Source organism: Rhinolophus sinicus, chromosome X (genome assembly GCF_036562045.2).
Source record: "Rhinolophus sinicus isolate RSC01 chromosome X, ASM3656204v1, whole genome shotgun sequence".
Taxonomy (NCBI): Eukaryota; Metazoa; Chordata; class Mammalia; order Chiroptera; family Rhinolophidae; genus Rhinolophus; species Rhinolophus sinicus.
The window spans coordinates 74,238,285-74,259,711 of record NC_133768.1 but is presented as its reverse complement, the minus strand read 5'-3'; the positions used below and the strand labels follow the sequence as shown (position 1 = coordinate 74,259,711).

General features: G+C 39.5%; 1 protein-coding gene and 1 pseudogene across 4 annotated transcripts in view; one reads left to right on the top strand and one right to left on the bottom strand.

The window, feature by feature from the left end:
- ATG4A (autophagy related 4A cysteine peptidase) overlaps positions 1-21,427 on the bottom strand; it is a 58,964-nt gene that overhangs the window by 21,031 nt on the left and 16,506 nt on the right. For all 4 annotated transcript variants that reach the window (XM_074324272.1, XM_019718129.2, XM_019718131.2 and 1 more), the window contains one exon: positions 848-958. In XM_074324272.1, coding sequence (XP_074180373.1) covers positions 848-958 — 111 coding nt within the window. The remainder of the gene's footprint in view (positions 1-847; positions 959-21,427) is intronic.
- Positions 14,951-15,489, top strand: LOC109438330 (calmodulin; annotated as a pseudogene).

Genomic DNA, 21,427 nt, shown 5'->3' with positions numbered 1-21,427 from the left:
CTAAGGTAGTAGAGTCTGAATACAAACATTCTCCTAATTGCTAGCCATGGGCGCTCTCCTATCAGAACGATGAGGCCAGACTCGGGACGAGGTACAAAATGCCCAACTCCATCTCCCGCCTTTTGATCAGCTTCTTTCTGTCCCTCCTTCATGCTAGGGCCTCTCCTCAGGAAGATATCAAATCAGAGCTGCCTCTCTCCAAGCTCAAGCTTTACCTAGCAGTCTTAGGTTTAAAGGTCTTTCCATGCAAGGGCAAGGAAGAAAAATTCAAGCCTCCTTTCCACCTAGCTGCAGTGGCCAAAAGTTCTACACAAAATCAGAATAAACTGAGACAGTAGTACAGTCAGCGAAACATGTAAAACTACAAGATTTCTCAGTGTCTGATATTGTTTCTGACAGCCATGGGCTGTTGACAAGTAGTCTGGGTAGCAGCATTTTTAATCTGGACAGAAAAGGACTTGAGGGGAATGAAAAGTATGTAGCACAGTCATCAAAGACTAGATTCTGGTTAAAGATACTGAAAGTGGGACCTTGGTTTTTGGAATCCAAGGCTTAAAAAATTCGGGTTTTCCTCTAGGGAAAAGAATACAAATATATGACTTTTTTTCAAATCGTACAAACACTTGTGACCATGTGAATGGGCTACAAGGGCCTCTCAGGCCCTTGGAGGGGGCCTGCGCAAGGGAAGGGCCTGATGCTTAAACTCTTTTGGCTACAAGGTAAATCCGCCTAGGAGTAGAATCAACAGTAACCAAGGTAATGGTCTACCAACCCAAGGAGGAAAAAAAAAAAAAGGTAGGCACCCACCTCGTTTGGGTCCTCACAGACAAATGCTACCAAACCTTACCTGTTTTAAGGAGATGCTGTTTCCCCAAGATCCATACCACCTCATTGGTATCTGGAAATTCTTCTAGGTAGTCAGCGAAAATAGTAATCTGGTTTTCATACTTGGATAAAACTGAAAGAACAGAAAAGAAACTTAAGCAAAATTTAACAGAGGGGGCTTTCTTCTGTGGTTTACTGATTATTTACCTTTGTCCTAAAGGTAAAAGCCATGGGCTCCAATCTAATGGAAGCAAATCTTCTTCTCTGAGGAACAAAGACATTTACAAGGCTGCAAAATCCTTCAGTAGAGGGATGTTCTCTTGACCACCTCATTTATGTATATATATACATATATATATGTGTATATATATATTATATATAAATTATATATAAATATAAATTATACATATATATACATTATATATAAATTATATATGTAAATATTATATATAATATATATTTATAAATATAAATTATACATATATACATTATATATAAATTATATATATATATATTTTATATAAATATAAAATTTATATATATATATATACATATATATATATATGTATATATATATAAATTTTATTGGGGGACAGTGTGTTTCTCTAGGGCCCATCAGCTCCAAGTCATTGTCCTTCAATCTAGTTGTGGAGGGCGCAGCTCAGCTCCAAGTCCAGTCGCCGTTTTTCAACCTTTAGTTGCAGGGGCGCAGCCCATTCCATGGAGGGAACTGAACCGGCAACCTTGTTGCTGAGCGCTCGCACTCTAACCAGCTGAGCCATCCAGCCGCCCCTCTGGAAGCTCAGCGGCAGCTCGTTGTCTTCAATCTAATTGTGGAGGGCACAGCTCACTTTGACCACCTCTTTTAACCTTCCCTTTATCATGGTCCCATTTGGCACCACCTCTGAATAATTATTTGGCTACACTTATCTCAAAACCTTTTCTTTCATGGGGCATTCTTTGTAAATAGCCACTTATCTAGCTTCTCCCAGGATGAGTGTATCAAGGTGATATAATCATACCTGAATACCTACTAACTCCTGCCCATGTCACAGGGAATACTGTGAGGTTTCTAGGGCTTGGAGGGGGCTTTGATAAGCCTAAAAAATTATACAACTATGAAAATGTAATATTTTAGCTGGAATACCAGATGTTTTCATGGTACTTTTATTTGCCATTTTATTCACATGTGACTTCTGCAAAGCAGGTTCTTGTGGCTGATGATAAATACGATTTGTTCTTGGGATTCACAAATAACTATGGTTATCCCTTAAGATTAAGTAGCCAAATAAAAAATAATTAAACCCCATAAGTCTACAGGCCGCACTCTCACAACTATGACCATGTAACGTAGGACAAGTTAAAATTCACTTTTGTAACAACTGTGGGGAAAGGGTCTGCTAAAAGAGTCAAGACTGACTTGTGAAGGGGTTTGATCTCAAAAGTTCTCTTTAAGTAATTTTCTGAGGGAAATCATATTGTGGGTAGTAAATAAGTTTCCAAGCCAGCCCACAAAAAAAAACCTATTTTAACCTGTAACCAGAAAAATCAAATTGATAGAATATTTCCTAGTTTATGGTGTTATTTCTATGAGAACCATAATTCAAGTTCAAAACTAAGCTACCCAACACATACCTTCTCCTCTCAGTTCCTGGAGTCCCCCATCCCTTAGAGGGAGGGCAGCCCAGAGAGAGTAGGGGCCCTTCTATGCAGCTGCAAGTAGGTGCAGGGACTCCCCCAAAGCAGCCCCTAAAAGTCCCATGGGAATGGTTTCCTGCAAAAGTGGCACTGTGGGATATGTTTAACTCACTTGAAAACAAATTGTTTTCTTTTGACTTTGTTTTCTAAGACAGGAGCATGCTGTTATCATATAAATAAATGTTCTTAAATATAAATGAGTCATATCTGGTCATGAAAGCAGTCTCACTTGCTCAAAATACTTAGTTGGAGGTTAAAGTTATACTTTGCATAATCTGTACAAGTCGAAGTTATAATTTGTTTGAAGGTATAATTTTGAAATACAGCTACCCAGGACAGAGATACTGCCTTTCTTGAAATATATTACAGAAGACCAGTCTTTCAGGGATTTAGGTAGCCTTTCTCCTCAAGATGTTTTCATCATTAAGATAATAGTCTCAGCAGTATTTCAAACCTGAAAAAAAGAGATGAGACAGCCATTTCGTTCCCCAGTGAAAACTCATCACTGCCGAATCTGCCAGGGAGCCTGTGCTGTCTTAGCCTTTCTGCCACTGGCCTCAGCCCCTGGCCCATGTTCAGGAAATACCAGGCTAAAAATGATCACCCAGGTCAGGCCATCCCCAGGAGGTGGTGGACTGGGGTGGCCTAAATCACACTGTGTATCTTTGCACCCTACTCTCTACCCCTCACAGGCAGGAGAAATCAGGTTAAAAGGAATATGTAGTGTAGCCTAGAGAGACAAAGAAAGTCAGGAGATCAGTAGTTTAAGAGGAGTGTGGGAAAGAGGCGGTCTCTCTGGCATTCCCCTGGTCAGGGTGAGGAAGGGTGGCACTGGATGAAATGTACAGCATGTATGCATATAAGCCTTGGGTCTTTTTTTAGAACTGGCTGAAAAAAACCGTTTCTCTAGCGCCAAGCCTTTCTTAGTGAGTCACTGCCCAGCTATCTGGTCAAATTAGTACCGCCCCTTAATGACTGAGAACTGCACTGCTTCCTGTGGGACAGCTCTGACCAAAATGGTAGCCAACGAATGTTCCTTTTGCTCTTCAGCCCCGCTCAGGCGAGCAAGGTCATTACAGTCTTTATTCTTCCTGAGTCTCCTCTTGGAAGATAGACTCCAGAGCCAGCCCGAGTGGAAGCTACATGGTGAAACAAATGAAAGCCAGACGAGAAGATGAGATTAACAGAAGCAAAGGGCAGTAACATGGGGAGAGTATATACAAGGAGATCTAGGGAGAAAAGAGAAATAGGTCTTCCACAAGGAGAACTCAGAGAGATGAAGAAGCAAACTGGGACGTGCTTGCAGGGCAGAAGTGAAATCGCACTTCCAACAGAATCACTTCTGACTACAGGAGTGCCCCCTTATCTGGGGTCTCGCTTTCCACTGTGTCAGTTACCTGTAGTCAACTGTGGCTGGAAAATATTAAGTGGAAAATTCCAAAAATAAACAATTCATAAGTTTTAAATTACACGCTGTTCTGCATAGCATGATGAAATCTCGTGCCGTCCTGTCCCGTCACTCCTGGGACGTGCATCATCCCTTCGTCCACTGTCTCCACACAGTATATGCTACCTGTCTGGCCATTAGTCACCTAGTAGATATCTAGGTTATCAGACTATCAGGGTATCGCAGTGCTTGTGGTTCAGTAACCCTTATATTATTTCATAATGTCTCATTCACCTCATTTCATCTCATCACATAGGCACTGGATCGCTTTGTACCACCACAAGAAGAAAGGTGAGGACAGTACAATTAGATATTAGGTTGGCACAAAAGTAATTGCAGTTTTTACAATTATTTTTAACCTTCTAAACCACAATTACTTTTGCACCAACCTAATAGTTTGAGAGAGACCATGTTCCAATATCTTTTATTATAGTATATTGCTATAATTGTCCTGTTTTATTACTAGTTATTGTTGTTAATCTCTACTGTGCCTAATTTATAAATTAAACTTTATCATCAGTATGTATGTACAGGAAAAACCATGTACGTATAGGATTCGGTACTATCTGTGGTTTCAGGCATCCTCTGGGGGTGGGGGTGGGGTCTCAGAACATATCCCCCACAGATAAGGGGGGACTACTGTAACAGCAATCCTTTTTAAATTATTTTTCATAAACTACTTCGTCTTGCCTTAAAATTAACAAACAAGACAGCAGTCCCATGTAAGTTCCCTGCCCTTTCATCCTGTTTAAAGAGATAGGGCCTATACAGGCAGAGCTATAAGTACTGCAGCTTGGCAGAACAAGAATTAGACTCTACAAGGTCTGATAGATAACATGCTTCATCCTGTTCCATTTTACTTCAGTAATAATTACTGCACCAAAGTCGCTGGGTTAGTTCAACGATTAGTTAATAACTGAACAAAGGTTTACTGAAACTGAAACCAAAAGTCCTCCCAGTCTCGGCCAAGGGGCTCTGCATACATGTTGAGGCATGCCTTCCACACTCAGCCAGGCAGTTGCTAACTCTGCCTTAGTCTTCCCTTTCGGGATCGGCCAGAGAACTTAGGGCCTTCTCAGGTCTTTCCTAAGCTTGCCCGAAGCAGCATGTGCTTTTCTGGATTCCTAGGAAAATTCGAACTTTTTTCAAGGCACCAATGGACATGTTATTCCCCAGCTTTTCCTTTTAAGCTTTTTAGTTATCTATTGCCTCAGGCAGCTGTGAAGTTAATTGATTGCCTCTAACGGTTTCCAAAAGGACCCCCTGGAGAAAGGCTTTCTGCAGTTCCAAGTCAGGGCAAATAAATACAGTCTTGTAAGTGGGATCTTCTGGGGAAACACTCCACAGATCAAATAATGACAATTCTCTAGAAATGAGGCTTTATAGGAGCTCCAACCCCATTCTGTGTCCTCCAGGGGCTGCCAGACTGCTGGCTTTCCCTGTGACTGCAGGCTGTGGATTACTGCAGGGCTGGAGAGCAAGGGAAGGGTGGAGGGCAAGTGAAAACACCACAAAGTTCACTATTCTTACCAAAATGCAGCTGTTTTTCTTGAATAAATACTCCCCAGATTTTTGCAAGCCTTTGGTTAATTTCCAGAGTTGTGAAAACGTTGATTCTGACCATTTTGCCAGTTTTTTCATTGCTTATTTTAATATAAGAACGGGTCTTATATAATATAATATGATATAATACCAGGTATAATATAATATAATTAATATAATATAATATAATATAATATAATAATATAATATATAATACCAGGCATAATATAATATAATATAATATAATATAATATAATACCTGGTATAATATAATACCAGGTCTTATATTAATTTTTGCTCTAAAAGACGCATTAGAGCTGACGGTCTGGCTAGGTCTTATTTTCACGGAAACACGGTATGCATTCCAATGGCTAACTATATTTCTAAGGGTTATTCTGTAAAATTGCAAGTAAATTTTAAAAAATCGCTTTGGAAAACAAATTTTCTGATAGGGCTTATCAAAGACACTTGTACATCAAGGCTCTGAGCTTCTGTAGGGTTTGTGCCCAGAAACAACACAAACTGAAGTGAAAGCAAAAGGTCATAGACTCTCAGGGCCAGGGGAGGCCTGAGATCCCATAGCGTATCTTCCTTGTAGATCACCTGATCCTAAAAGGGTCCCAGGATACCACTGGTTCCAAAACAGCCTTCTCAGCAATACATACATATTTAACACATTGTCAGGTCACAGCTTCAAAAAACATAAGAAAACGTCCATGGAAGACAGGTATGGTAAGGGCTGAAGATTCATTAATATATTCATTCCATAAACTTTTACAGAGTACCTGCCATGTGCTAAGCACAGAGGATAAAACGTCACTGAGAGGTAAGCCTCCATCCTCCAAAAGCATTTAATCCAATGGAGAGGATAGGTCTGGAAACAACTAACAACAATAAGTATAAGCAGAAAAGGGTTAAAGCAGCTGCTGAGTTGTGAAACCAACAATCTCTGCTGAGCTGTCTTACAGATCAAGGATTTCCCCTGAAAGGCTCACCACAAGGTAATAATGCCCTGTTCCTATTGGAACCAGAGAAGCATGCCTAAAAAAACACTGACTCTGCTTAATTATAATACTGAATTCTCCTGCCCAGGCGGAGCTTATTCACTATTTTCTATTCATGCGATACATGATAAAGCATGATACCTTATTGAGCCTATGCTAGAACGACCCCTTTTTGATGAATATGCATAACTAGTTCTAATAAGAGTGATTCTCCTTGTGTATTCAGGGAGTCACTGCTTTGAGGACTCTCCCCAGTGTTCTCCTTACTTGCTGGAAGTAATAAACTTTCCTTGCTCATATTCTGTCTTGATCAAGATTCACTGAGTTATGCTCACCAAGAGATGAACCCCTTGCTTTCGGTAACATAAGTACTATTTTTAAAAAGTGAGGTAGAAGGCAACAAATGATTAAGTCCAACTGGGGGTGAATGGGCCTTCCACAACCTCAAAAAGGTGGCATTAGAGCTGACCCGTAATGGAAATAAGATATAAGTGGGAAGGAGGAAGGGAGGAAATTCCTGGTTGAGGGAACACTAAAAGGATTTGGCAAGCAACTGAGTGTGAGGTGGGGCTGCGGAGAGTGAGAGGGTCAAAAATAACTTACAGTTTTCAAGTGTGGGTGTTGAGATAGTAACCAAAAAACATGGTGGGGGGTAAGGAGATGATAAGCTTGGTCTAGCAGGAACATGTTGGACTCCTGGGCTTGGCTGACAATGGAGAACAGGTTTTAAAAAAAAGTGAAGAGGAAGTCAACCAGCCCAGGGATTATGAAAAGAAGCATGGTCGGTGGTAGGTTGGTTAGCAGAACCTAGGAAGGCAGGAGGAATCCAGAACAAAGCTCAGCCTAAAATGTGGCTTCACCCCCGTCCTCCTGGGTCCACTTAGTGTCCTGGTCTTCCCAGCCTCTGCTCACCTGCGCACAGGCCCCGCCCCGTCTTCATTTCTCTTCCTCCCAGTGCCCTGCTTTTCTGACAACCAAGAACTTAGAAAATAGAGAACTGGACAACAATTCTTAGCATTTCAAGAGGGATTTTCATGTTCAAAACTGCACATTTTCTTGAATTTATTCAGCAAGTCACAACCTGGCAATACTTGGGTTGTCATAGAATGCAAAATCCATGAATGATTTGAGTTCTCTATAGAACAATATAAACTCTGACACCCTAAGAGAACATTGTCATTTTTAGAGCTATACCAGAGAATATTAACCAAAGGACTATCATTCAGCTAGACTCGATGAGATTCTATTTCACTGGCTAGTACCACTTGTGGTGACAGGAGGCTGCACCTGAAAAATTGCAGGACAAGTCAGCAAAGGGATAACCAGTCCACTTGGCAAGGGACCACTGTTAAGTGATAAGACCCTTTGGTTTTCAACTTGAAAAATCAATCGGGCCATAGACAACTTGACCCCACAAAATACATTTATTACAGATTGCAGTCAATTCATACTGATCATGTTGGTAAGATTCAAATGGTCGTAAGAATCAAATGTAATACAAAATTGGACTCTTTCTGGTTTTCCTTTAAAGTGATGCTTTTGAAAAGTTTATTGACTTTTTAAGTGTACTTTTCTTGTTGTTTTCACTTAGGACAAATTATTGCCTGCTTTCTGCTGACTGGAATGCATTTGGATACATCCAGGAAGAAATGGGATTCCATGCACAAACTGGTCAAGAATACACCTAACACACCTCTAAATTACTGTCTCTTTTTGCCTTTGATAAGGTAACTCTGCTCTTTTCAGAGAGATGCATTTTTCAAAAGAATAGAAAGATGCCACTTTTGTAAAGGTTATCTTTGTTGATAAGGCATACAAAGAGGGTGACATATTGGATGGAGGAAAATATTTGGTTGGCTTTATAATGCAAGGCTCAAGGCAACTATTCCACTAACTGAGGTGAGAATCACCTTGATTCTTCATCAACAGGTGTTGTTGTTCTTAAGAATCAACCCGCTAGTGGAAAGCCTGGTTGTATTCCCAAAGAGGACAGTGTCACATTAGTGCCACTGCCAAGTCATGCAGTGGGTCCAAAATAAGCCTCCATGGTATTGCAGCTTTGACTTCGGGCATCATCCAAGCCAAAAAGAACCAATACTCAAATACAGAGCTCATGGTTCATGTAGAAAGCAAGACACCAAGACAATATTCAGTCAAAGTGAAGAGTGTGTCAAATTATTGCTCTCCAACATAAAATTTTTTGTTTTGTTTTTGTTTTTGTCATGGTGAACAGAAGGAGGAATCCCTCCTCACCCCTATTGGAAACAGCTCTAGCCTAGGAACCCTAATATTGAGTCCCACCTTGCCACTAACTAGCTATGTGAACTTGCAGAACCTACTGCACTTCTTTGGGCCTCAGATTCTCCATCTGTAAAATGTGCAGTGTATTTTTCAAACGGCACATTATAACTCATCAGTAGGCTAGGAAATCTATATAGTGGGTTGCAAATAGCATTTTTTAAAAATGAAACTGAACAGAAACTACTAGAATATATTACACGTAATAAGGATGAGTAGTGTTTCATGAAACATATTTGTATACATACAAACTGGGCTGCAATAGAAAATGTACTTCTTGTTGTATTGTTACATCAAAAAAGTTGAAAAGCCATTAATCTAGACCTATGTTGTCCAATACAGTAGCCATCAGCCACGAGCAGCTGTTTACATTTAAATTAAATAAAATTAAATACACCTAAAATCAGGTCCTCAGTTGTACTCGCCACATTTCAAGCACACAATAGCCACATGTGGCTAGTCGCTACCATACTGTACAGCACAGCTATAAAATAGTTCCATCGTCACAGAAAGTTCTATTGGACAGTCCTATCTTAATGGCCTTTCTATGGTTCTGTAGGAGGTGGAAATAGGTAAGTTGTTAGGAAGGGTACTTCAAGTTCTAGGACAAGAAGATGGGTTCACTTGTGTCTCTCTTAAGAAAGTGTGTATGTGAATTTCTAAATAAATGAGCCAACAATCATTTATTAAGTTCTGTACCTGGTCCTGTGAGGAATACAGAGGAAACACTCTCATAAACATTCACTACATGTTAAGTGGACAAACTAAGGCATCATAAAATCATAATCTCGTTAAAGACATGAGCCTTGGGTAAATAAAAGAGCTAATAATAAAAGGTAATGTATAAAGAATTATTGATAGTAACTAAGTCCTGGCAGAATTCAGAAAAAGGGGAAGTCAATGAGCATTCGAGTCCTCAGGGAAGATTTCCAGGGGAGTGTAGGATTTGACAGTCCTTAAATTATTGATTTGGATGAGCAGAGATAAGAGGGAGAGTATTTCAGATGAGAGGAACACCATAAGTATGTGTGTGTCAGAGAGGAAGGGTAAGTTCTGGACAATATTGAGAAATTAGCTTACAGAGGTGGCTTGGCACTGGATTGTGGCGGGTGGAGAGCCTGCCAGTAGAGTCCAAGTCTTAGAAAAGCCATTGAGAGTTTTCAGAGTGATTTCACAAGATCCTTGAGACAGCTCCTTGAGATAGGCAGGGCAAGGATCATGACTTCCATTTTAGAGTTGAGGAAACAGAGTCTGGGAGAGGTTATACGACTTGCCCAGGTTCATTTAGCTAGTAAGTAGTATAACCAGGATTCAAACTGAGTTAATCTTATTCTCCATCCGTATTCTTCCCACTATACCTTGCTGTTATGATAAAGGCTGGATTCGAGGCACTGGAGACAGGGAGACCAATGAGAAAGGTGTAATAATCCAGGCATGAAGTGTTGAAGGCCTGGCCTAAGGTGGCAAGAAACCAGATGCTCTGGTTATATAACCTACTATAAAATAAACTGACGATGCAGTACTCACTGTTCAAAAGGGAGAGAAAGAGTAGACGGTCTGAGGTTAGAACAGTATAGTTATTTTTAACTAGAAGTGATCTAAACTACCCAAAGGAATAAATATTAACAATATAATTCATATACCATGTCTGGATCTTTCTGCACAGCTGAAGGCAATGTTTTGGACACGGTTCCTAAGAAAACAACACTTTACATGTCTATGCATTTTCATGAGCCATTTCTGTCTTGCCAGTGTTTCTTTCCTCTGTCAATTTCAATTTTCATTTCTCCGAAGTAATTGGTTATATGATTTCTTACCTCATCTAGATTTCCAGTGAGAAAGGACTAGTGCAAAAAGGTCAAGGAGCTATAGACCTAGGAGTTTTTCAACACTATTTGGTAAAACTAATTATCAGCTTAGCAATTAATTAATAATGATTCACTAAGAAAATATTAAAATTCACCATTGCCAGACTCTTAAAAGAACTCTCTGCCCATGTCACTAAGCTGCTCAAAAACTTCCATGGGCGGGCCGGCCCGGTGGCTCAGGCGGTTGGAGCTCCATGCTCCTAACTCCGAGGGCTGCCGGTTCGATTCCCAGATGGGCCAGTGGGCTCTCAACCACAAGGTTGCCAGTTCGATTCCTCGACTCCCGCAAGGGATGGTGGGCAGCGCCCCCTGCAACTATGATTGAACATGGCACCTTGAGCTGAGCTGCCTCCTGGATGGTTCAGTTGGTTGGAGCGCGGGCTCTCAACCACAAGGTTCCCAGTTCGATACCTCGACTCCCGCAAGGGATGGTGGGCAGTGCCCCCTGCAACTAAAATTGAACATGGCACCTTGAGCTGAGCTGCTGCTGAGCTCCCCGATGGCTCAGTTGGTTGGAATGCGTCCTCTCAACCACAAGGTTGCCGGTTTGACTCCTGCAGGGGATGGTGGGCTGTGCCCCCTGCTACTAACAATGGCTACTGGACCTGGAGCTGAGCCTGTGCCCTCCACGGCTAAGATTGAAAGGACAACAACTTGAAGCTGAATGGCACCCTCCACGGCTGAGATTGAAAGGTCAACAACTTGACTTGGAGGGAAGGACTGGAAGTGCACATTGTTCCCCAGTGGAGTCCTGTTCCCCTTCCTTCCCCAATAAAAAAAAAAAAAAGCAAACTTCCATGGGCTTCCAAGGTTGCTCTAACTGATAAGGATCAAATATAAACTCATCAGGCTGGCATTTAAGGCCCTCTCCAATATAGGTAATTCCTATATTTCTAGTTGTTCCCCCACTGCTCATTACTCCTTCGCAAGATCCACGCTTTTCAGCCAAAATAAACCACATGATACATTGGAGACTCTTTGCTCATTTATGTCCTAGTGCATTTAAGCCCTACCTCAAATGCAACTTTCTCTGTAAACATTTCTTCCTCAATTTTCCCATCAAGAAGTATTTGGTCCTTCACCTGAGACTCTATAGTTCTTTATTTGTATTTCCTTTATAACACTGGGCACCTTGCACTTTAGATTATTGTTATTTGCAGGCATGTCATCTCTCTGCTATTGGAGCGAACTCCTGCCTCAGTCCATTTAGTGTTCATCTCTGTGTCCCTTACAGCTCCAATCATAGTGCCTTGCAATAAATCGCCCCTCAAAGTCCATCAGGTGTTTATGGAATGAATGAGCACACTGACAAAAGTCTAAAAAGATGGTTTATATGATCATCCAAATGTCAACTGAGCAATCCCTTACTGAGTGCCTACCATATAACCAGCACTGCGCTAGGCCCTGTAGATAGCAGCGTATCTTAAGCAATTTCAAGTTTAATGGGAAGAGAAAAAGAAGGAAATTCATTTTGATACAGTATGGTCAGTGTCTGCACAGGGGCCTAAGAGAACACAGCAGAGGGTCATGTAAGCCAGTCTGGGGGAAAGAGAAGGCTTTGGGAATAAAGGTGATGGCAGGACTCAGCCTTAAAGGATGACAGTTAGGCAAATTGGACCGGGGAAGGATGTTTCAGGCAGAGGAGAAGCTTGTACCAAAACACTGAGGGTGAGAGACTGCAGCATAGTGATGCCACATGGAGACTGTCAAGGGTTGAGGCTGGAGAGGCAGAAAGGGCTAGAAGGTGCCAGCCTTGGAAGCCTTGGTAAGGATTCTGGGCTTAAATCAGGCTTCATGGAACCCCTGAAGGGTTTCAAATGTACCCAGGAAGAAGACTAGGTATTTTACTATTTGCAGAACAGAAGGGATGCAACAAGTAATTGCCTGTACTGTAAATCCTAGGGTTTTTTTGTTTTGTTTTTTTTTTTTACATTCATCATCAAATTGAATTCTGTTTAAAAACAAATCAACCAACAAACAAAAACCTGAAGTGACCATCTTTGTCAAAGAAGGGGTTAAGTTGGCTCTGTCTTGTAGCACACTCAGCGTACAGCACAATGGGAGAACTTCTGAGTCCTTTCCAGGAACAGTACTCTTCACTTGGAGGACTTTCCCAGTTTTCTCCTCTGTTTACAACAACCCCCCCCACCCCACCCCCGTCTCCCAGACCACAGGAATTTTCCCCGTACCCTTTCAACATCACACTTCATTAGTAAACAGTGCCAGCAGACATATGTTTAAAAATTCTTTACCTTCGATGTAATGTAAAATTCTACTGCCAGAGTTAAGTTTTGAGATTACATAAAATTATACATGTCCCTTCACTTTCAAAACAAAAGATGCATTCCAAGTAAATCCTGAGGCAAATTTTTGTAAAGTGAACTTGATTTTCCGATGATCATTTGAGCCACATTGCCCAAGAAAAGACAATTTGATCCCATTCAAAGAACATACAGTGAGCAATTAAATGGCTCTGAATCCCTGATACTCTACGTCCCAGCACCAGGAAAATAAATATCTATCTACCCATGAATATGAAAGAACCAACCCAACAACACAGTAAAAATGCTCTCTAGCATCTGGCGGGCACACAATCCTGACCTGCTAAACAAAACACAGATCCATTTTTATCTCCAAGAGCAGCTCTTCAGAAAGTGGGTTTTCTTATAAGAAACTCAGCCATCACTTCTTTCATTAATACTAAGTTAAATTATCCTAAGTTAAATAAATTCTGAGTTAAAAATGTATTTTTATCGTACCTATCCTACAGATTCCACTCCTAGATTTATATACAAGAACAATAAGTGCGTATGTCCATCAAAAGATATCGTCAAAATGTTTATAGCAGCTTTATTCATAATATCCAAAACCCATAAACAACCTAAATGTCTATTAACAGGGGTGCTATGGACTGAAAGTTTCTATCCTCCCAAAATTCTTATGTTGAAGCCCTAATCTCCAATGTAATGATATTTGGAGTTGGGGCCTCTGGGAGGTAATTAGGTCACGAAGGTGGAGCCCTCAGGAATGGGATTAGTGGCCTAATGAGAAGAGGCAACAGATTGATGATCCCTCTCCATCATGTAAGGACACACAGCAAGAGGGTGGTCGTCTGAAAGCCAGGAAGAGGGACCGCACCAGACACCAAATCTCCCAGTGCCATGATCTTGAGTTTCCCAGCCTCCAGAACCATAAATAAATGTCCTGGTTTAAGCCACTTGGTTTATGGAATTTTGTCACAGCAGCTTGAACTGACTAAGAGGGAAATAGATAAAATAAATTGTGGGGAATCATACACAGGAATGGTACACTGCAACAACAACAACAAACTAACACTATACACAAAACATGCATGAATCTTACAGATATTATGTTAAACAAAAGACAGACACAAAATAGTACATACAGTATGATTCCATTTATATAAAATTTGAAATAAGGCAAAACTAATCTACAATGATAGCAGTCAGAATAGTTGCTACCCTTTTGAGGGAGTGTTGACTGGGAGGAGGCAAGAGGGAACCTTCTGAGGGGCCAGAAGTGTTTCTATACTTGATTTAGGTGGAGGTTATACATATACAAAATTCAATGGAGCTTTACACCCATCACAATGGCCATCATCAAAAAATCAGCAAACAAGTTTTGGTGAGGACGTGGAGCACAGGGAACCCTCATACACTGTTAGTGGGATTGCATATTTGTGCAGTCACTATGGAAGGCAGTGTGGAGGTTCCTCAAAATATTAAAAATGGAACTAACTTATGACCCAGCAATTCTACTCCTGGGTATTTAACCAAAGAAATCCAAAACACTAATTCGAAAAGATATATGCACCCCTATGTTCACTGCGGCATTATTTACAACAGCCAAGATATGGAAACAACTGAAATGCCCACCAGTAGACAACTGGATAAAGAAACTGTGGTACATTTATACAATGGAATATTACTCTGCCATTTAAAAGAATGAAATCTTACCATTTGCAACAACATGGATGGACCTAGAGAACATTATGTTAAGTGAAATAAGTCAGACTGAGAAAGACAAATACCATATGATCTCACTTATATGTGGAATAAAAAATAACAAAATAAATGAACAAACAAAACAGAAACAGACCCAAAGATACAAAGAACAAACTGATGGCTACTAGATGGGAGGGGGCTTGGAGGGCTGGGTGAGACAGGTAAAGGGATTAAGAAGTACAAATTGGAATTAGTCCAAGTAGAGTGGGTGGGCTGAGTGTTTGTGTGGTCTCAGAGACCGGTAGTGCTTGCAGCATAGCTGACCAACTGATTTAAGAGCAGATTGCAGAATTCAAAGAAGCATCTTCACTATTTGACAAGGATGGTGATAGAACTATAACAACAAAGGAATTGGGAATTGTAATGAGGTCTCTAGGGCAGAATCCCACAGAAGCAGAGTTATAGGACATGAAAAATAAAGTAGATGCTGATGGTAACGGCATAATTGACTTCTCAGAATTTCTGACCATGATGGCAAGAAAAATGAAAGACACAGACAGTGAAGGAAAAATTAGTGAAGCATTCCATATGTTTGATAAGGATGGCAAGGGCTCTATTAGTGCAGCAGAGCTTCGCCATGTGATGACAAAGCTTGGAGAAAAGTTAACAAATGAAGAGGTTGATGAAATGATCAGGGAAGCAGATATTGATGGTGATGGGCAAGTAAATTATGAAGAGTTTGTACAACTGATGACAGCAAAGTGAAGACATTGTACAGAATGTGTTAAATTTCTTGTACAAAATTGTTTATTTGCCTTTTATTTGTGACTTATCTGTAAAAGGTTTCCCCAACTGTCAAACAGATATGCATGTACAGTAATTAGCATTTCATTCCTCAAAGTTTTCTTCCCTTATCTTATTGTCATTGTCCTGAAACCTTATTTTAGAAAATTGATCAGGTAACATGCTGCATGTGGCTCACGCTGGATATAGCTAAGCCCTTCTGCACATCTAAACTTCGATGGAGTTGGCCAAAGGATCGGGAACATCTGGGTTATGTCATTGTGTTTTGTTTTGTTTTCACATGTCTTTCCGAATTAGTGTTCTGGGTTTCTTTGAATAACTACCCATGAGTGCAATTACAGGGTCCTTCTTTGTCTCATTATAGCATTTTTAAAAATTAGTTCCAGGCGTACAAAGCAACATAATAGTTAGGCCTTTACACCCCTCACAAAGAGAAAACCCTCCTCCCCCAAGCCAACTACCCCTCTGACATCTTATATAGCTGTTACAATACTATTGACTATCTTCTTTATGTTATACTCCACCTCCGGTGATTGAATACACACATACACATACACACATACACACACACACACACACACATCTGAAGTAGAATACTACTGTATGGGTTATGCCTTTTTTAAAGTAGTTTTCCTTAGGAACTGTCAGCATGTTGCTGTTGAAGTGTGGAGTTGTTACTCTGTGGACTATGGACAGTCAACAATATGTACTTAAAAGTTGCACTATTGCAAAAACAGGTGTATTATCCACCTGTGTACACTATTTTTTGTACTACTGGTCCTGTACCAGAAAAATTTTCTTTTATTGTGACTTGGTCTTTAAACTTTTTTTAGCCACTTAAAATCTGCCTATGGCATAATCTGGCTCAAATCCATTCCAAGGTGTATATTTGTTTTCCAATAAAACAATTTTAGGGGTGGCCAGATGGCTCAATTGGTTAGAATGTGAGCTCTTAACAACAAGGTTGCCGGTTCAATTCCCACACTGGGCAATGAACTGCACCCTCCACAACTAGATTGAAAACAATGGCTTGAGCTTGGAGCTGAGTTGCCAGTGGGCGGCCGGTTTGCTCAGTGGTTAGAGTGGGTGCTCATAACACCAAGGTCACTGGTTCGAATCCCACATGGGCCAGTGAGCTGCACCCTCCACAACTGGATTGAAAACAATGACTTGACTTGTAACTGAGCTGCCCCTCCCCCCACCAACTAAATTGAAAAACAATGACTTGACATGGAGCTGATGGGTCCTGGAAAAACACACTGTTCCCCAATATAAAAAAACATTACTAAATTGTACCCCCCAAAAAAGTAGTCACAGGGATGTAAAGTACAATATGGGGAATATAGTCAATAATGTTGTAAAAACTATGTATAATGTCAAGTGGCTACTAGACTTATCAGAGGGGTCACTGCATAAATTATATAAATGTCTAACCACTATGCTGTACACCTGAAACTAATATACAATAATATTGAACGTCAACTATCATTGGAAAAAATAGTCACAGGGATGTAAAGTACAGTGTAGGGAATATAGTCAATAACACTGTAATAACTACATACATTGTCAGATGGGTAATAGACTTATTGGGGTTATCACTTTTGTCTAATCACTATGTTGTTTGTATACTTGAAACTAATATAATATTGTATTTCAACAGTAATTGAAAAATATTTTTTAAATTAAAAAAAAAGAAAAAGGTAAGTCTCCATATTGGATTTATTTCTGATACAGATTGGTAATACATATCAAAATTACACTAACGAGGAAATATTCTCTTCTTATCGGGAGTAGAGATATAGTTCTGAATTTATTCCACTTCCATGTACACACACACTTCAAACCCAAGTGCAAGTAGCAAGTAATTTGGGGTTTCAGATATGATTTAGATATACTGCTAATTTATTAGATTTTTCAACTTACAGCATTCCAAAATGCTATCTATTTTTATAGGCTCACTTTGATCACAAGTTTACAAATTTATTAATTCTTCTTTTCTACTATAGTATTAGCTGGTCTTCCTCAGAGAAGTATATTAAATTTGTTCCCCAAATCTTAATGAAAGAAAACATAGTAGACTGAAGAGAACACTGGCCTATGAACTGGAAGATCTGTGTCCTGTTTCAGCTCTGCCTTTACTAACCAAGTCACCTTAAGCTAGTCTTTTAACCTAAGATTCCCTTTCCTTATCCATAAAATGGAGATAATAGCATGCCCATAGGTCTATAGTGAGAATCACATGAGAAAATGGATGTGAAGGTGCTTTGTAAACTTGAAAGAAGTGTTAATACCCCAAAGCTAAGTGTTTAATTAGAACTTGTGCCTGGCTGTGACCAACAGAAAATGTACTTAAATTTTAAAGCGCGTACTTCAGTTTTGCATATCTTACATTTCACCAGAGTCAGGATCAGCGCATATGCTCAAATTCTAACATCTCTGAAAAGTTGAAGTAATTCCATTATGATAAGTACCAAACATATGAGACGTGTACAGGGAAGTATTATCAACAACTGCCTTGCTTGCTTTTCCCCGTTATGACTTTCAGATGTATTTCTAGCTATGTAATATCCATTATATTCAGTTCATATTTCTAGAACTTTGAACTGCTTCTGTAACAATAGTTTTCCCTCTCCATTATGAATTTCATAACTGCCCCTGAAGGCTGCTCCCATTTCTACCCTCTGCCATCCATCATGACAACTGCAGCAAAATTTTAAAATACTCCTCATTCTTAACTCCTTGTCAGAGAGCCCCAAATGGAAGATGTCTTTTCTTGTGTCAACTTTTGAAGTTCGTTTCTGTGATGAGAGGAATGATATAGGCCAGAGTTGCCTCAAAATGTTTCCTGTCACCAACTACGCTATCCAGCAAATGAAGCAGGAAACCCCTAATTGCAGAGCCATACAGTGTGAGAGGAGCTTGACAGACAGAAAAATTAGGGTCATTTGGATTCAAGGGCTCCAGTAGTTCCCGTTCCTGGAGATTTTGTTCCTAGTCCCACAGCAAAGCTCTCCAAACAAGAACAAGCCTGCAGATAAACAAAACAGACTAGAGAAGGTAAATCCTTAACTTCTCAAGATCCTTGAGAAACATTCCCTTCAGGCATTAAGTCCCAGAAAAAGTCTTTGTTGAGCCTACTGAGATAGGGAATGGGGGTCGATTTTACAAACGTAGATTGACAGCAGCAAGAAGAACTGACTGACAAGGAAAGAGACAGAAAAATCATAAAAAAAACTACTATGGATTCACACACACACACACACACACACACACACACACACACACACAGGCTTACTAGTCTTACTATTTAGTGCAGGGACAAATATCAAATCACATTTCAATAGGCCTTTGAATACCACTGTATTATACCATAATACAACAACAGATAGTTACAATCATGATCCTTAATTTTTTTAAAAAAAGATGTAATGATGTCCATAAATGCTTTATAAGATGTCATAGGAGTAGATTGTTTCTTTGTCTGTTTGTTTGTTTTTAGAATTCCATTCAGGATGGTTAAAATGGTAAAAGCTTGTGGTACTTAAGTGGAGTAAATGAGCCATTTGGGAAACCGGGTTATTAAAAAATGCTTTATTCCAAGAAAGATTCAGGTAACTGAGGTTTTACTCTACTTGGTAAGATGATGAACGTTGGGTTGTACAGTAGACACAAGTGTTATAGGAAATCAGAAAAAGCAGATGAGTATGGGATAGCATAGTCAGAGAAGGCATCATGGAGGAGGCAGGCCACAGGGTTGGTTTACTCTGAAGTCTCTCTCCATCCAAAGCCTGGTTCTACCTTTCTTCATTGCGACCTTTAAGCAGTCCTGCCAGGGTCTCAGGTTCAGACTCACTGAAGGAGACTAGTCTTAAGGGAAATGTAATTAATACTGAATGAAGAGAAAGACAGGATGCAGACCCTGGCCCCATTCCATTGTGCCATAAACGAGCTAGCTACAGCTTCAATGCCTGAATAAACAGAGCCTTTCATATGGGCAGCAATTGTGCCAAGCAGCAAATAATTTGTGGGAGCAATGCATGGTACCCCACTCATAGTTGTGTATTCTTAAATTACTGGAAAAGCCAGGTTTAACAAAGAATTTTTACTTGATAGTCAACTTTTAAGTTATTATATAGAAGTATACCAATGGGAAGATGCAAAACATTACAGAAAGAAATTAAAAATGACACAGTAAATGAAAAGACATCTGTGCTTGTGGATTGAAAGATTTAATATTGTTAAGATATCCAAACTACTCAAAGTGATCTACAAATTCAGTGCAATGCCTCAAAATCTCAATAGTATTTTTTGCAGAAATAGATAAATTCATAAGGAATCTCAAGGGACCCCAGATAGCCAAAACTATTTTGAAAGAGAAGAACACATTTGAAAGACTTACACTTCCTGGCTTCAAAATATATTTCAAAACTACAGTTATCAAACCAGTGTGGTACCGGCATAAAAACAGACAAATAGAACAAATGAATATAATAGAGAGCTCAGAAATAAACCCTTGCATATATGGTCAAATGGTCTTTGACAAGGGTGCCAAGACCACTCAATGGGAAAAGGACAGTCTCTTCAACAAATGGTACTAGAAAACTGGATATCTACATGCAAAATAATGAAGTTGGAGTCTTACCATACCCCATATATAAAAATTAACTCAAAACGGATTAAAGACCTAAACATAAGACCTAAAACTATAAAAATGCCTAGAAGAAAACATAGGAGGGAAAACTTCATGACATTGGATGTGGTAATAATTTTTTGGATATGACACCAAAAGGACAAGCAACAAAAGAAAAAATAGGCGAATGGGATGTCATCAAACATAAAAACATTTGTACATTAAAGGATACAATCAACACAGTGAAAAGGCAACCTATGGAGTGGGAGAAAATATTTGCAAATAACTTATCTTATAAGGTGTTAATATCTAGAACATATAACAGACTACAACTCAAAAAGAAAAATAAAATCAATCTGATTTTTAAAAATAAACAAAGGACTTAAATAGACAATTCTCCCAAGACGGTATACAAATGGCCAACAAGCATACGATAGGGAGCTCGACATCACTAATCATCAGGGAAGTGTAAATCAAAACTTCAATGAGCTACCAACTCACACCCAATAGGATGGCTATAGAAAATAACAAGTGTTATTGAGGCTGTGGAGAAACTGGAAACCTTATGCACTATTGGTAGGATTGTAAAATGGTACAACTACTATGGAAAACAACTACTCAAAAAAGTAAAAGAATTACCATATGATCCATCAATTCCATTCCTGGGTGTATATCCAAAAGAGCTGAAATCAGCATCCCAAAGAGATACTTGAACACCCATGTTCAGAGCAGCATGCGTCCCAGTAGCCAAGGGGTAGAAACAATCTGAATGCCCATCAATGGATAAACGAATAAACAAAACGTGTTACATACATACAATGGAATATTATTCAGCCTTAAAAAGGAAGGAAATCCTGTCACAACATGGATGAGCCTTGAGGATATTATGCTAAGTGAAATAAGCCAGTCAAAGTATAACAAATACTCTATCTATTCCATTTATATGAGATATCTAAACTTGTCCAATTCATAGAAACAGAAAGTAGAATGGTGATTACCAGGGACTAGGGAAAAGATGAGTTGTTGCTAAATGAGTAGAGGTTGACATTTGCAAGATGAAAATCTTCTGGAGCTCTATTTCACAATAATGTGAATATACTTAACACTACTGAACTGTACACTTAAAATTAGTTAAAATGGTAATTTTTTTGTTATGTGTTTTTTTACCACAGTAAAACAATAGCTCAGAAAAGAAGTATGTCAATGTGGGTAGGGGTCAGAGCGATTTTAATCATTCTTAACTAGACTTTTAGTGGGAGAAATGCAATAACTACTACATCATCCAGGTTTTCTTTAAGAAACCACTTATATAACTTCTAGGTCTAAGAAAAGATTGAATAGATGCA